At 37.5% G+C, this 17,546-nt stretch overlaps 2 protein-coding genes across 2 annotated transcripts; both read left to right on the forward strand.

Annotated features, from left to right (window-relative positions):
* The first annotated feature begins 6,025 nt into the window (after window positions 1–6,025).
* On the forward strand, window positions 6,026–6,961 carry LOC135274573 (olfactory receptor 10G9). Its single transcript, XM_064375315.1, has one exon. The coding sequence runs from the start codon at window positions 6,026–6,028 to the stop codon at window positions 6,959–6,961; it is 936 nt and encodes a 311-aa protein (XP_064231385.1).
* Window positions 6,962–16,364: 9,403 nt separating this feature from the next.
* On the forward strand, window positions 16,365–17,300 carry LOC105729468 (olfactory receptor 10G8-like). The gene has a single exon (XM_012470225.2). The coding sequence runs from the start codon at window positions 16,365–16,367 to the stop codon at window positions 17,298–17,300; it is 936 nt and encodes a 311-aa protein (XP_012325648.2).
* The last annotated feature ends 246 nt before the right edge of the window (window positions 17,301–17,546 follow it).

Below are 17,546 nucleotides of genomic sequence, written 5' to 3' on the forward strand. Positions count from 1 at the left end.
ATACTAGGAAGTAGATACACTATTTGTGTAAAAATAATAATATAATTTAGTTATTCATGTAAAATTGATGATATGTATAATTCTCAGTGTTAAACATTATTCCAAAACACCTGCACAATTATAATTATTTCACAGAATGTTTAAGACAGTTTTAACGTCACAGCCAGACTTATATTTATGATGAATATGATTACATTCTGATTTATTGACTCATTTTTCATCAATAGGTTCATATTGTTTAAAAATATTTTAATAGAATCTCAGGGATAGATGATTGTTTCATGTCTATAACATGATAAATGGCTTTTGTGTTTTGTTTGATTTCTTGTGCACATAACCTTAAGAATTTACCATCATAGAGACATTGTTCAAAAACAGCTACAAATGTTTGAGGTCTTTTTATAATTGTGGCTGTAGCTGTTCAAATTTCTTTTTAGTTTTAATGTATCTGTACATTTGTATGTGTATATACTAATCCAAATGTGTATTCAAAAGAAAGTACATAACATTTAGCATATTTAACATACAGGTTTTCATATACTTATTTATGTATATATATATCTATTTACATATATATACACAAAAGCCTTTCTAGAAACACTATTATTAATGGGCAAGAATAGCTAGCTATTAATAATTAAAATATTATCAATGAATCAAATAGAAATTGTATATTCATAGAATAGATTACTATCCAGCAATGATAATGAATCAGCTACATCTACATATATAATGGTTTATGCACTTTATACATTTGTGCCCCTTTTTTTGTTTGTTTAGATTCAATATAAAAAATCTAATATCTTAAATATCTAGATCACTTGGGGCAGTTTTATCCCCTGGTTCACTTGGCAATGTCTGGAAATATTGTTGCTTGTCAGAAGTGCTGACATCAAGTGGCTGAAGTCAGAGGTGTTAAACCTCCCACAATGTATAGGAGAGACCCTCACAACAAAGCTTATCATGGCCAAAATATTGATAGTGCTGAGGATGAGAAAGCCTGAACTAAATTTAATTTTAAGTAACATGTGTAAGACCACAACAATATAAATAAAATATTTTCAGATAAATATAAATCTTCCTGAACAAATCTTGCATTGTAAAGTGCACATAGAGATTCATATATGAAAAATGCCAATTCTATTCAAATTGATCTATAGATTCGACACTATTCCAAGTAACATCCCAGCATTTGATTTTGCCACTATGGACATGTAGATCCTACAGTGTGGATTGAAATGGAATGAGTCCCAAAATGGTTAAGATGCTCTTGAAGAAATGAGACAACTGAAAAATCGACAACACTAGTTATCAAAACTTATTACAAAGCTATAGTAACTCAGAGAGTGTTGTATTTGTATGAGGCTAGACAAATAGAAGAATAGAACTGAATACAGGACAAAAAAATAGACTGATTCATATTCATAAGACAAAGATGACACTGCAGAGTAGTAAAGTAAGATTACCTTCTTCAAGAAATTATTTTGGGGTATCTGGGTATTCAGAATAAAAAACTCAGTCTTGAGCCTATGTCATACTATAGCCATAAAAAACTCAATTATAGTAGGTAGGAGATATGAATGTGGTGGACTATATGACAGTTATTTAGGTAAGAGACTTTACAGGAGTGCAAAACCCTCTTGGAAAAATATTAATTTTTAAAAAATGTATTTTTAAAGAAAATAAACAGAGGAAGCTAACCATAAAAATAATACATGAGACTAAAGTCATTACATTTTGAAACAGAAATTTTGACAGTCATTTTCTTTGAGAATAATGTAATAAAACTAGAGGCCAATAAGCAAAGTATAAGAAAGAATACAAAAAAAATTGGGAACTTAAACCAAATTTGCTAAAAAAGAAAAAAACTCCACTTTAGTTAATGAGGTAATTATAGCTATAATCTCAAATTATATAGAAAATAAAAATATCCTATTGTCTCACATAAAGTAAAATTAATTTCAGATGAAGTAAATATTTAAATGAAGGAAAAAACCTTAAAGCATTAAATATTACATAAGTGAAAAATGATAAACTTGTATGCAAGACTTTTTTTTTTTTTTTTTTTGAGACAGGGTCTGGCTCTGTTGCTCAAGCTGGAACACTGAAGCACCATCTTGGTTCACTGCAACCTTGACCTTCTAGGCTCAGGTGATCCTCCCACTTCAGCCTCTTGAGTAGCTGAATCTACACAGGGCACTTACCACCATGCCCAGCTAAGTTTTGTATTTTTTGTAGTGATGGGGTTTCACCACGTCGCCCAGGGTGGTCTCCAACTCCTGGGCTCAAGTGATCTACCCGCCTTGGCCTCCCAAAGTGCTGGGATTACAGGTGTGAGCCACTAAGCTTGGCCAAGGAAATCCTTTTAAAGCAAAATACCAATGTCAGAAAACATAGTAGAATCAATTTATAAAATTTTCTAGAACAATAAACATATCTACACAAATTTAAATATATTTAAATGTTGATAAATTTGAAAGTACATTTTACCTTACAATGAAAACCAAATTAATGTTTTTAATTTGTAAAACTTCAGATAAATCAAGAAGATAAAGACTATTACCACAAAAGAAAGCAATGAATAAAGATTCTAAAAAGTTAATCTTTGACAGGAGATGTACATATGAAATTTCAAAAGTATTTATTTAGGCTTGAAAATTATGACGGCAATAATAACTAATGACTACTTATACAACTGGGATATAATTAGGTTAGGTAGGTAGATCTTTGGGGAAAAGCCAACCTGAAACTGTAAACAACGCAAAAGGTTGGGGGATTTGGATCTTTTGAACCACCATACAAAGATGGTGAATGAGAGGGTGAGGCCGACCTGGAGAAGGTCAACAAATTTTCCAGGACCCTTAAAAATCACGGAAAATTTTGAGTTGACAGCAAGCAGTTGTGAGTGTCTCTCAATTACTGGTGAGGGAAAAGGGCAAGTCAGCCCTCATTCTTTCTTCTTAGATCTAAATATTGGTTCTAGGAAGACATGGGCTCTTCTCAGGAGGGTTCAAATAAGAAACACTAAGGAAATGTGTGCATGCTTCTGAAGAACCTTTGACTAGTCTCTTCCTGTTGTTTTGTGCTCATCAAGGGAACCCAAAATCCCAAGAGCAGTCCCATCTTCTGAGATATGAATCAAGTTAAGTTCCTACCCATGTTCATTTCCATTCTCTGCACTTCAACTAATTTGGTCCTTGAATAGAAAGGGACCACTCTTTCCTAACACCATGTATCTGTTCTTTGAGTGGTAACTTGCAAACTTAGCACCCATACACAGCATGTGGAAGGTGAAAAGTTGTGGCAAAACTCAGATGAGTTTTACTATTGAAATGAATCACATACTGTAAGGTGAGTTCTTAGAATGCAGATTTAACTTATCTTCACCTGCTTTCCTTCTTTTCTTTACCTCAAGCTTCCATTCAGACAATTCAAGAATTGTTAAGACTTTGTTATAAAATCAATTAGATAGATAGATAGAGACAAACTTGCTACGTATACTACTAAATACTAATATTTAAGTCAAACATTCACCCTGCAGATTGAGACTCTTGCTTTAGATCTCAGCCTACCTTAGACTTCACTGGATAAACATTTTCAAATTCCATTAGAACTGATCATGAGGTTCTGCTGGGGATTGGTCCTGTTGGTACAGTAGAAATTTCAGAGTTATACTTGGTTCCATTTGAAAAGTTCTGATATACATGTTAGTGATACAGTAGCCTCCTTTCTGCTATTTATTTACATATTTAACAAACCTTGCTTTAATATACCTTAAGCCACATTCCCTGGAGGTATCTTATCTGGGCTTTGAGAAGAGTAGACACTATGGTTTCTCTCATATTAATTAACAAGTTTCATAGTATCATCCCACTGAACAATTAGTAAGAATCCTGAACTAAGACAATATTTTGTATTAAGTAAAAAATCTTGCTTCTGCCTCAATTTCCATTACACATAATCCCAGCTTCTCTTGACATCAAGGTGACATAGGCCTCTCTTCTTGCATTGGTCCTATTTTTTCTTTCTCAGGTTCTAGGTCTTAAATAAGAAACACAGACTTGATGGAATTATCTTCTTTTGTGAGATCACTCATGACCCGGGTTTATGAGAATGAGGAGTAGAGGAAGATGATGGGGGCAACACATGATATCTAACAAAGTTGATATTAGAATATATTTAGAAACCTAGGGTAGAAGGAGAGTGAGAGACAGCTGACCCATACCCAGTAGATTGTGTTTGGGAGACTACATATGAATGCCATGTTCTCAGAACCACATAGGAAGTGTTCTAGGGTAACAGAAACGGGGGAAGGAAGCAGTGATGTATGAAGATTGGTGCTCTCTGGATCATTTGGGAGGGTCTGGGAATCCCGCTATCGAGTTATGCTGAGATTCTTACCTGATCTGCGAGACCTGAGAGAAGCCCTTTAAAAGCAGGCAGTAGGGGGACATCAGGAACAGTAAAAGGCATGACAAAGTACGCAAAGAGCTAGCTCTTAGATTCAGAAGGACTCTCTGAAAACACTAAGAGAATATATGCACTCTCTTTCTACCTAAGATCAAAAATGGCAATTCTGTAATAATGCTGCAAGGCACAATGTGGTAAGACTCATTGTCATTTATTAAGCAGTTATTACCTGCCATCACAGTACTTAGTGCTTTAAATGTATCATCTTATTTAATGCTTATAATTTCTCAGTGAGGTAGGTGATATTAGTAATGCCAAATAGCATAAGAGGAAACTAGAGAATGATTTACTTGTATGGTTCAGTTTTCAAATATTCCTTGCTACTGATAATTAAGTTCTTGGTTTTTTTTTTTTGTTGTTGTTGTTTGTTTGTTTTTTAAGTTTTCCCACAAGCAAGGGAGCAAAAATAGGATGTGGTAGGTGGAATTTTGTGTAGCCTTCAAGATTCCTGCCCGCTGCTATACACTTTCTATTTAATAACCTTCCTTTGAGTATGCCTGGAACCTGTTAATATGATGGGATATCACCCACTTGACTGCATTCCATAACATTATATAACACTTTGTCATAGTCAACTGTAGAAAGTTTATCTCATTGGTTTCAAAGAAGTAAGCTGTCATGTTTTTTGTTTGTTTGTTTTGAGGCAGAGTCTTGCTCTGTTGCCAGACTGGAGTGCAGTGGTGTGATCTCGGCTCACTGCAACTCTGCCTCCCGGATTCAAGAGATTTTCCTGCCTCAGACTCCTAAGTAGCTGGCGCTACAGGCGTGTGCCACCAGGCCTAGCTAATTTTTCTATTTTTAGTGGAGACAGGGTTTCACCATGTTGGCCAGGATGGTCTCAATCTCTTGACCTCATGATCCACCCAGCTTGGCCTCCCAAAGTGCTGGGATTACAGGTGTGAGCCACCACACCTGGTCGTGTCATGTTTTAAGAAGGCCAAGTAGATAGGACTTTGTAGGACCTAAGGTGACCTCTATAAGCTAAGAATGATACGTCCTGCCAACAAACAGGAAAAAACCTGATACCTCAGTCATAAAACTACAAGGAACTGAATTGTGCCCACAACCCCCATAAGCTTGGAAGATGATCCCCAGCCTCAGATGAGATTGCAGGATTGCAGCCCCTGGTGATTAAAACCTGGTGAGACCCTGAGCAGAGGACCCAGCTGACCTGATCTACAGAGAGGGTGAGATGATAAATCTGCATGTTTTATGCCAGTATGTTTGTAGTAATTTATACAGCCACTGAAATCTAAGACAATGTGTTTCTCCTAATTTCTTCGGCATGTGTATCTCTCTCTCTCTCTCTCTCTCTCTCTCTCTCTCTGTGTGTGTGTGTGTGTGTGTGTGTGTATGTGAGACAGAGGGAGAAAGAGACTAGGAAATCACTTCATGAGCTTTATGAAGTAAGCTTTATAACAAGCAAAGTCGAGGATAACTCCAGAATTATCTACTTGGTTTTCACATAGAGAATAGATTCTCAGCTATCAATTAATTGCTAAACGCTGGATGCTCTTTATATCCTCAGAGGGAGAGAAACAAAGGGTGAGAAGAAATGTCGAATGCCAGCCTTGTGACAGCTTTCATCCTCACAGGCCTTCCCCATGCCCCAGCGCTGGACGCCCCCCTCTTTGGAATCTTCCTGGTGGTTTATGTGCTCACTGTGCTGGGGAACCTCCTCATCCTGCTGGTGATCAGGGTGGATTCTCACCTCCACACCCCCATGTACTACTTCCTCACCAACCTGTCCTTCATTGACATGTGGTTCTCTACTGTCACGGTGCCCAAAATGCTGATGACCTTGGTGTCCCCAAGTGGCAGGGCTATCTCCTTCCACAGCTGCGTGGCTCAGCTCTATTTCTTTCACTTCCTGGGGAGCACCGAGTGTTTCCTCTACACGGTCATGTCCTATGATCGCTACCTGGCCATCAGTTACCCACTCAGGTACACCAGCATGATGAGTGGGAGCACGTGTGCCCTCCTGGCCACCGGTACTTGGCTCAGTGGCTCTCTGCACTCTGCTGTCCAGACCACATTGACTTTCCATTTACCCTACTGTGGACCCAGTCAGATCCAGCACTACTTCTGTGATGCACCACCCATCCTGAAACTGGCCTGTGCAGACACCTCAGCCAACGAGATGGTCATCTTTGTGGACATTGGGGTAGTGGCCTCAGGCTGCTTCCTCCTAATAGTGCTGTCCTACGTGTCCATCGCCTGTTCCATCCTGCGGATTAGCACCTCAGAGGGGAGGCACAGAGCCTTTCAGACCTGTGCCTCCCACTGTACCGTGGTCCTTTGCTTCTTTGTTCCCTGTGTTTTCATTTACCTGAGGCCAGGCTCCAGGGAAGCTGTGGATGGGGTTGTGGCCGTTTTCTACACCGTGCTGACTCCCCTTCTCAACCCTGTTGTGTACACCCTGAGGAACAAGGAGGTAAAGAAAGCCGTGTTAAAACTGAGAGACAAAGTAGCACGTTCTCAGAGAGAATAAATACCATGAAGTAGGTACACTAGTTTGTTTAAAAACAGTAATATAATTTAATTATTCATGTGAAATTGATGATATGTATAATTCTCAGTGTTAAACACTATTCCAAAACACTGCACAGTTATAATTATTTCACAAATTTTCTAGGACAGTTTTAAAATCACACCTAGACTTTTATTTATAAGAAATATGCTTATATTCTGATTTATTGATTTATTTCTCATCAGTAGATTTGTATTTTTTTTCAAAATAATTTTGACTGAATCTCAGGGATAGATGGTTGAGTCATTGGTGTTTATAACTTGATAAAAGGCTTTTGTGTTTTGTTTGATTTCTTGTGCACACAAACTTAAGACTTTACTATCATGGAGACATTGTTCAAAAATGGCAACAAATATTTGAGGTCATTATTCTAATTGTGCTGTAGTTGTTCAAATTTCTTTTTAGTTTTAATGTATCTGTATGTTTGCATGTGCATATACAAATCTAAATGTGTATACAAAAGGAAGCATGTCACAGCATATTTAACATACAAGTTTTCATATATTTATGTATGTATATGTATCTGTCTGTTTACTATCTATCTGAAAACATTTTTAGAAACACTTTTTAATGGGCAAAATAGCAAGCTATTAATATTTAAAATATTATCAATGAATCAAATAGAAATTGTATATTCACAGAATAGATTACTATCCAGCAATGATAATGTATGATCTACAGCTACATATATAATAGTTTATACACTTATCACATGCACACTTTTTTTATGTTTGTGAAGATTCAATATAAAAACTTTAATCTCTTACATATCTAGATCCCTTGGAGCAATTTTGTCTCCTGGTTCACTTGGCAATGTCTGGAAATATTGTTGCTTGTCTCAGGTGCTGGCATCTATGGCTAGACATCAGGGGTGTTAAACATCCCACAGTGTACAGGAGGGACCCTCACAACAAAGCGTATCATGGCCAAAATGTCGATAGTACTGAGGATGAGAAACCCAGAGCTGAATTTATATTAAGTAACATGTATAAGACCACGACAATAGAAATAAAATATTTTCAGATGGATATATAATTTGCTGAACAAGTCTTGGATTATAACGTGCACAGGGAGACTCATATTTTTAAAATGCTGATTCTATTCAAATTGATCTATAAATTCAGTACTATTCCAAGTAAAATCCCCAGCATTTGATTTTGCAGCTGTAGGTATGTGTATCCTAAAGTGTGTACTCAGTGAGTCCCAAAATGGTCAGATTATCTTGAAGAAATAAAACTTAACTGATAGATTGACAACACTAGTTGTCAAAATTTATTACAAAGCTATAGTAACTCAGAGAGTGTCGTATTTGTGTGAAGGTAGACAAACAGAAAAACGGAACTCAATACAGGGTAAAGAAATAGATTGATCTTTATTTATATGACAAAGATGTCACTGCAGAGCAGGAAAGCAAAGATTGCCTTCTTCAAGAAATTATTTTAAGGTATCTGGGTATTCAGAATAAAAAAAAATCAGTCTTGACCCTATGTCATACTATACATATAAAAAATCAATCACAGTAAATAGGAGATATGAATGTGGTGGCCTGTATGAAACTTGTTTAGGTAAGAGATTTTATAGAAGTGCAAAACCCTCTTGGAAAAAAAATTAATTAAAAATATATTTTTAAAGAAAAGAAACAAAGAGAGGAAGCTAATCAAAAAATAATATGTTAGATTAAAGTTATGTTTTGAAATATAAATTTTGCCACTCACTTTCTTTTATGATAATAAAACTAGAGGTTAATAAACAAAGTATAAGAGAGAATACAAAAATAATTGGAAACTTAAACCAAATTTCTTTTTTTTTAATTTTACTTATTTTATATATATATATATATATATTTAAATTATACTTTATTTTCTGGGGTACATGTGAAGATCTTGCAGGATTGTTACATAGGTATACACATGCCATGGTGGTTTGCTGCCTCCATACTCCCGTCACCTACATTAGGTATTTCTCCTAATGTTATCCCTCCCTAATCTCCGCACCCCCTGCTATTCCTCCTCTAGCTCCCCAACCCCCAACAAACCCCAGTTTGTGATGTTCCCCTCCCTGTGTCCATGTGTTCTCATTGTTCAACACTTGCCTATAAGTGAGAATATGCAGTGTTTGGTTTTCTGTTCTTGTGTCAGTTTGCTGAGAATGATGGTTTCCAGATTCATCCATGTCCCTGCAAAGGACATGAACTCATCCTTTTTTATGGCTGCATAGTATTCCATGGTATATATGTGCCACGTTTTCTTTGTTCAGTCTATCATTGATGGACATTTAGGTTGATTCCAGGTCTTTGTATTGTAAACAGTGCCACAATGAACATGTGTGTGCATGTATCTTTAAAATAGAATGATTTATAATCCTTTGGGTATATATCCAGTAATGGGATTGCTGGGTCAAATGATATTTCTATTTCTATATCCTTGCAGAACTGCCACACTTCCACAATGATTGAACTAATTTACACTCCCACCAATAGTGTAAAAACATTCCTATTTCTCCACATCCTCTCCAGTATCTGTTGACTCTAGATTTTTTAATGATCACCATTCTAACTGGTGTGAGGTGGTATCTCAATGTGGTTTTGATTTGCATTTCTCTAATGACCAGTGATGATGAGCATTTTTTATATGTTTGTTGGCGACTTAAATGTCTTCTTTTAAAAAGTGTCTGTTCATATCCTTTGACCACTTTTTGATGGGGTTGTTTGTTTTTTTCTTGTAAATTCATTTTAGTTCTTTGTAGATTCTGAATATTAGCCCTTTGTCAGATGGGTATCTTGCAAAAATGTTTTTCCCACTCTGTTGGTTGGCAATTCACTCTAATTGTTTCTTTTGCTGTGCAGAAGCTCTGAAGTTTAATTAGATCCCATTTATCTATTTTGGCTTTTGTTGCCATTGCTTTTGGTGTTTTGGTCATGAAGTCCTTGCCTATACCTATGTCCTGAATGGTATTACCTAGGTTTTCTTCTAGGGTTTTTATGGCATTAGGTCTTATGTTTAAATCTTTAATCCATCTGGAGTTGATTTTTGTATAAGGAGTAAGGAAGGGGTCCAGTTTCAGCTTTCTGCATGTGGCTAGCCAGTTTTCCCGACAGGGAATCCTTTCCCCATTGCTTGTTGTTGTCAGGTTTGTCAAAGATCAGATGGTTGTAGATGTGTGGCATTACTTCCGAGGCCTCTGTTCTGTTCCATTGGTTTTTATCACTTTTTGGTACCAGTACTATGCTGTTTGATTACTGTAGCCTTGTAGTATAGTTTGAAGTCAGGTAGCATGACGCCTCCAGCTTTGTTCTTTTTGCTTAGGATTGTCTTGGGTATGCAGGCTCTGTTTTTGTTCCATATGAAGTTTAAGGTGGTTTTTTCCAGTTCTGTGAAGAAGGTCAATGATAGCTTGATGGGGAAGTAATTTATAGATTTAATGCTATCTCCATCAAACCAAATTTCTTAAGAAAAAACCCTTGCTCCTCATGTGGGCATTTATTGCTATGAATTTCCCTGTAGATACTGCTTTAAATATGTCCCAGATATTCTGGTATGTTGTGTCTTCATTCTCATTGGTTTCGAAGAACATCTTTATTTCTGCCTTCATTTCATTATTTATCCAGTCTACATTCGGGAGCCACTTGTTCATTTTCCATGAAGTTGTGCCGTTTTGAGTTAGTTTCTTAATCCTGAGTTCTGATTTGATTGCACTGTGGTCTGAGAGACTGCTTGTTATGATTTCTGTTCTTTTGCATTTGCTGAGGAGTAATTTACTTCCAATTATGTGGTCAATTTTACAGTAAGTGCGATGTGGTGCTGAGAAGAATGTATATTCTGTGGATTTGGGGTTAAGAGTTCTGTAAATATCTATTAAGTTCACTTGGTCCAGATCTGCATTCAAGTCCTGAATTTCCTTGTTGATTTTCTGTCTCATTGATCTGTCTAATATTGACAGTGGAGTGTTAAAGTCTCCCACTATTATTGTGCAGGAGTCTAAGTCTCTTTGTAGGTCATTAAGAACTTGCATTATGTATCTAGATGCTCCTGTATTGGGTGTGTATATATTCAGGATCGTTAACTCTTCTTGTTGTATTGATCCTTTTACCATTATGTAATGCCCTTCTTTGTCTCTTTTGATTTTTGTTGGTTTAAAGTCCATTTTATCAGAGACTAGGATTGCAACCCCTGCTTTTTTGTGCTCTCCATTTGCTTGGTAAATCTTCTTCCATCCCTTTGTTTTGAGTCTATGTGTGTCTTTGCACATGAGATAGGTCTCCTGAATATAGCACACCAATGGTTCTTGGCTTTTTATTCAATTTGCCAGTCTGTGTCTTTTGATTGGGGCATTTAGTCTATTTTCATTTAATGTTAATATTGTTATGTGTGAATTTGATCCTGCCATTTTATTACTGGTTGGTTGTTTTACCCTTTGGTTGGAGCAATTTCTTCATTGCATTGTTGGTCTTTACCATTTGGTTCTGTTTTGCAGTGGCTGGTACTTGTTTTTCCTTTCTGTGTTTAGTGCTTCCTTCAGGAGCTCTTGTAAGGCAGGTCTGGTAGTGACAAAATCTCTCAGCAGTTGCTTGTCCATAAAGGATTTCATTTCTCTTTCACTTACGAAGCTTAGTTTGGCTGGTTATGAAATTGTAGGTTGGAAGTTCTTTTCTTTAAGGATGTTAAATATTGGCCCCCCACTCTCTTCTGGCTTGTAGGGTTTCTGCCAAGAGATCCACTGTGAGTCTGATGTGCTTCCCTTTTGGGGTGACCTGGCCTTCCTCTCTGGTTGCCCTTAGTATTTTTTCCTTCATTTCAACCCTGGTGAACCTGACAATTATGTGCCTTGGGGTTGCTCTTCTAGAGGAGTATAGTTGGGGAGAGTGGGGAGGGATAATGAGGGGGAAAATACCAGATATAGGTGATGGGGGGATGAAGGCAGCAAGCCACCTTGCCATGTATGTACATATGCAACAATCCTGCATGATCTGCACATGTACCCCAGAACCTAAAGTACACTAAAAAAAATTAAAAAAAAAATAATAAGGGAAACATACAGACAGATTTGTGTGCATGAATTTAATAACTTAGATAAAATTATCCAAGAAATAAATGCATAAAATTGAAAAGAAAGAAATAAAGTTGACTATACATACCCTTCCCCCCAAAAAAGAAAAAACCCATTTCAGTTAATGAGGTAATTACAACTATAGTCTCAAATTATATAGAAAACAAAAACAACCTTGTGTCACACATAAAGTAAAATTAATTTCAGATAAAGTAAGAATTTAAATGAAGAAAAAAGTCCTTCAAGCATTAAATATTATATAAGTGAAAACTGATAATCTTATGTACAAGAAAATGTTCTTTATTTTTTTTGAGATAGGGACTGGCTCTGTTTTCCAGCCTGGAGTGCTGTAGTGTTACCTCAGCTCACTGCAATCTTGGCCTCCCAGGCTCAAGTGATCCTCCCACCTCAGCCTCCTGAATAGCTGGGACCACAGGCATGCACCACCATACCTGACTAATTTGTGTATTTTTTGTAGGACGGCATTTCACCGTATTGCCCAGGCTGGACTCCAACTCTTGGGCTCAAGCGATTCACCTGATTTGGCTCCCAAAGTACTAGGATTACAGGCATGATCCACTGTGCCTGGCCAAGAACATGCTTTTAAAGCAAAATACCAATATCAGAAAGTGTATTAGAATCAATTTATAAAATTTCCTAGAACAGTAAAAATAACTATACAAATTTAAAAAGTATTTAAGTGGTGATAAATTTCAAAGTACATTTTACCTTACAATAAAAAACAAATTAATGTTTTCAGTTTGTAAAACTTCAGATAAATCAATAAGATAAAGACTATTACCTCAGAATAAAGCAATGAATAAAGATTCTAAAAAGTTAATTTACAAAAGGAGATGTATGCATGAAATATCAAAATTGTTTACTCACGCTTATAAAAGCAATGAAAATTATGACAGCAATAATATCTAATGATTACCTATACAATTGGGATATAATTATCTTAAGTGAGTAGATCTTTGGGGAAAAGCCACCCTGAAACTGTAAACAACAGAAAAAGTTAGGAGATTTGGATGTTTAAAGCCACCATAGATAGTCAATGAGAGAGTGATGTTGAGCTGGAGAGCACCAAGTGAGGACCTTTATAGATTATGGAAAATTTTAAGTTGAGAGCAAGCAGTTGTGTATGTCTCTCAGTCACAGTGAGAGAAAAGGGTAAGTCAGTTATTCTTTCCTCTAAGATACAAATATTGGTTCCAGGAAGACATGGGCTCGTCTCGGGAGGCTAAATAAAAAACAGTAAGGAAATGCGTGCATGCTCAAGAAGAACCTTTCATTGGTCTCGTCCTGTTGGTTTGGTGCGCATTAAGGGAACCTAAAAGCTGAAGAGCGATCCCATCCTCAGAGATACAAATCAAGTTAAGTTTCTAACCATGTTCATTTCCATTCCCTGCACTTCAGCTATTTTGGTTATTGAATAGAAAGGGACCACTCTTACACAACACTGTAACTGTTCTTTGAGGGTATCTTGCAAACTTAGCACCTTTATACAGCATGTGGAAAGTGACAAATTGGGGCAAAATCTCAGACGAGTTTTACCATTGAAATGAATCACATCCTGTAATGTGAGTTCTTAGAAATGTAGATTTAGCTTATTTTCTCCTGCTTTGCTTCTTTTCTTTATCTCAAACTTCCATTCAGATGTAAGATATTCGAGAATTGTTAAGACTTTGTTATAAAATCAGTTAGATATATAGATAGTCAGATAGATAGATAGTAATTGATGGGATCCAAAGAGAGACAAAGTTGCTATGTATACTTCTACATGCTAACATGCAAGTCAAACATTGACATTGCTGATTGAGACTCTTGCTTTAGGTCTCAGACTACCTTGGACTTCACTGGATGAGAATTCTCACATTTCATCAAATCTGATCATGAAGCTATGCTGGGAATTGTTCCTCCTGGTATAGTAGAAATTTCAGAATATCTTGGTTCCATTTTACAAGTTCTGATATCCATGTTGGTGTTTGCAATAATCTCCTTTCTGCTATTTATTTGCATATTTCAAAAACCTTTCTTTAAAGTAGCGTAAGCCACATTCTCTGGAAGTGTCTTCTCTGAGATTTCTGAAGAGCAGAGATCATGGCTTCTCTTATACTAGTGAACAAGTTCCATAGTATTTGCCTACTAAACAATTAGTAAGAATCCTGAACTAAGACAACATTTTGTATTAATATTAAGCAAAAATTAATATTAAGCATAAGTAATATATGAAATAATATTGATAAAATATTAATATTATTAATATTACTGTTAAGCAAAAATTGGCCTCAATTTCCATTATGCAGAATCCCAGCTTCTCTTGACATCAAGGTGACATAGGCCTCTCTTCTTGCACTGGTCCCATTTTTCCTGTCTCAGGTTCTAGGTCTTAATTAAGAGGCACAGATTTGATGGATTGTCTTCTCTTGTGAGATCTTTCATGACCTGGGTTTATGAGAATGAGGAGTAGAGGAAGATGGTGGGGGTGCAACACATGATATCTAATGAAGCCAGTATTAGAATATATTTAGAAACCTAGGTAGAAGGAGTATGAAAGACAGCTGACCCCTACCCAGTAGATTATGTTGGAGAGAGCACATATGAATGCCGTGTTCTCAGAGCCACATAGGAAGTGTTCTAGGATAACAGAAACGGAGGTGGAGGCAGTCGTGCATGAAGCTTGATGTTCTCTGGAAGGGGAGGTTGTGGGAATCCCACTATAGAGTTATGCTGAATTCTTACCTGCTCTGAGAGAAGCTCTTTAAAAGCAGGCAGTAGTGAGGGAACATCACACACCAGGGCCTGGGGGGTGGAGGGCTAGGGGAAGTGTAGCAGGGGGTAGGGAGATTGGGGAGGGATAGCATTAGGAGAAATACCTAATATAAATGATGGGGTGATGGATGCAGCAAATCACCACCCATGACACATGTATATATCTGTTCCATTCTGCAGATCCGCACCTCAGAAGGAAGACACAGAGCCTTTCGGACCTGTGCCTCCCACTGTATTGTGGTCCTTTGCTTCTTTGGCCCTGCTCTTTTCATGATCTGCAGTGTACCACAGAACTTAAAATATAATAAATAAATTTTTTTAAAAAGCAGGCAGTAGTGAGGACATCTGTAACGGCATCAGGCATAAAATAGTCCACAAAGACCTAGCTCTTAGATTGAGAAGGACTCTCTGAAAACGCTAAGAGAATATATGTACTCTCTTTCTACTTAAGATCAAAACTGGCAATTCTGGTAATAATGCTACAGGGCACAATGTGGAAAGACTCATTGTCATTTATTAAGCAGTTACTGTCTGCCAGGCACAGTACTTAGTACTTTATATGTATCATCTTATTTAATGCTTGTAATTTCTCAGTGAGGTAGGTGATGTTAGTATTGCCAAATAACATATGAGAAAACTAGAGGATGATTTAGCTCTACTGTTCAGTTTCAAATATTCCTAGCCACTAACGATTAAATTCTTTTTTTTTTTTTTTTAAATTTTCCCATGAGCAAGGAAGCAAAAATGAATGTGGTAGATAGAATTTGTAGTAGCCATCAAGATTCTTGCCCTCTAGTATATACTTTCTATTTAATAACCTTCCTTTGATCATGCCTAGGACCTGTTAATATGATGGGATATCACCCCCTTGACTGCATTACATAACATTATATAACACTTTGTCATAGCAAACCGGAGAGAGTTTATCTCATTGGTTTTGAAGAAGTAACCTGTCGTGTTTTAAGAAGGCCAAGTAGCTAGGACTTTCTAGGACCTAGGGTGACCTCAGTAAGTTGAGAGTTATATGTCCTGCCAACAAAAAGCAAGAAAACTAGGACCTCAGTCCTAAAACTGCTAGAAACTGAATGGTGCCAACAACCACAAGAAACTTGGAGAATGATCCCTGACCTCAGATGAGACTGCAACCCTTGGTGATATGTTGATTAAAACCTGATGAAAGCTAAACAGAGGGCCAAGCTGACCTGACCCACAGAGAGAGCAAGACAATTAATTAGCATGTTTTATGCCAATAAGTTTGTGGTAATTTATACAGCCATTGAAATCGGACAATGTTTTCTTTAATTTCTTCTGCATGTGTGTCTCTGTGTGTCTATGTGAGATAGAGAGAGAGAGAGACTAGGAAATCATTTCATTAGCTTTATAAAGGAAGCTTTGTAACAAGCAAAGTGCAGGATAACTTCAGAATTATCTAGCTGGTTGATGCAGTTTCCACATAGAGAATGCATTCTCATTTTTCAATTAACTGCTAAATGCTGGATACGCTTTATATCCTCAGAGGGAGAAAGACCAAGGGTGAGAAGAAATGTCCAATGCCAGCCTCGTGACAGCGTTCATCCTTATGGGCCTTCCTCATGCCCCAGTGCTGGACGCCCCCATCTTTGGAATCTTGCTGGTGGTTTATGTGCTCACTGTGCTGGGGAACCTTCTCATCCTGCTGGTGATCAGGGTGGATTCTCACCTCCACACCCCCATGTACTACTTCCTCACCAACCTGTCCTTCATTGACATGTGGTTCTCTACTGTCACGGTGCCCAAAATGCTGATGACCCTGGTGTCCCAAAGTGGCAGAGCTATCTCTTTCCACAGCTGCATGGCTCAGCTCTATTTTTTCCAATTCCTGGGGAGCACCGAGTGTTTCCTCTACACGGTCATGTCATATGATCGCTACCTGGCCATCAGTTACCCGCTCAGGTACACCAGCATGATGAGTGGGAGCACGTGTGCCCTCCTGGCCACTGGCACTTGGCTCAGTGGCTCTCTGGACTCTGCTGTCCAGACCACATTGACTTTCCATTTACCCTACTGTGGACCCAGTCAGATCCAGCACTACTTCTGTGATGCACCGCCCATCCTGAAACTGGTCTGTGCAGACACCTCAGCCATTGAGATTGTCATTTTTGTGACTGTTGGAATAGTGGGCTTGGGCTGCTTCCTCCTAATAGTGCTGTCCTATGTGTCCATCGTTGGTTCCATCCTGCGGATCCGCACCTCAGAAGGAAGACACAGAGCCTTTCAGACCTGTGCCTCCCACTGTATCGTGGTCCTTTGCTTCTTTGGCCCTGGTCTTTTCATTTACCTGAGGCCAGGCTCCAGGAAAGCTGTGGATGAGTTTGTGTCCATTTTCTACACTGTGCTGACGCCGCTTCTCAACCCTGTTGTGTACACCTTGAGGAACAAGGAGGTGAAGAAAGCTTTGTTGAAGCTTAAAGACAAAGTAGCATATTCTCAGAGAGAATAAACACTGGGAAATAAATATGCTCATTTTTTTCAAAATTAACACTAAAATTTTATTGCATGTATAATTCTGAGTGTTAAACATCATTCAAAACCACAGGCTCAGGAATATTTGTTTCAAAGAGATTGCTAGGGAATTCTAAAATCAAAATTAGATTTCTTTTAGTTATGAAGAATGTGCATATATTCTGAATATGGACTTGTTTCCTGAAATAGATTAATTTTCCCTTTTTACAAAAATAAATACTGT

This window comes from Aotus nancymaae, unplaced genomic scaffold, assembly GCF_030222135.1.
Source record: "Aotus nancymaae isolate 86718 unplaced genomic scaffold, 86718_ANA_hifiasm-v0.15.2.pri h1tg000012l, whole genome shotgun sequence".
NCBI lineage: Eukaryota > Metazoa > Chordata > Mammalia > Primates > Aotidae > Aotus > Aotus nancymaae.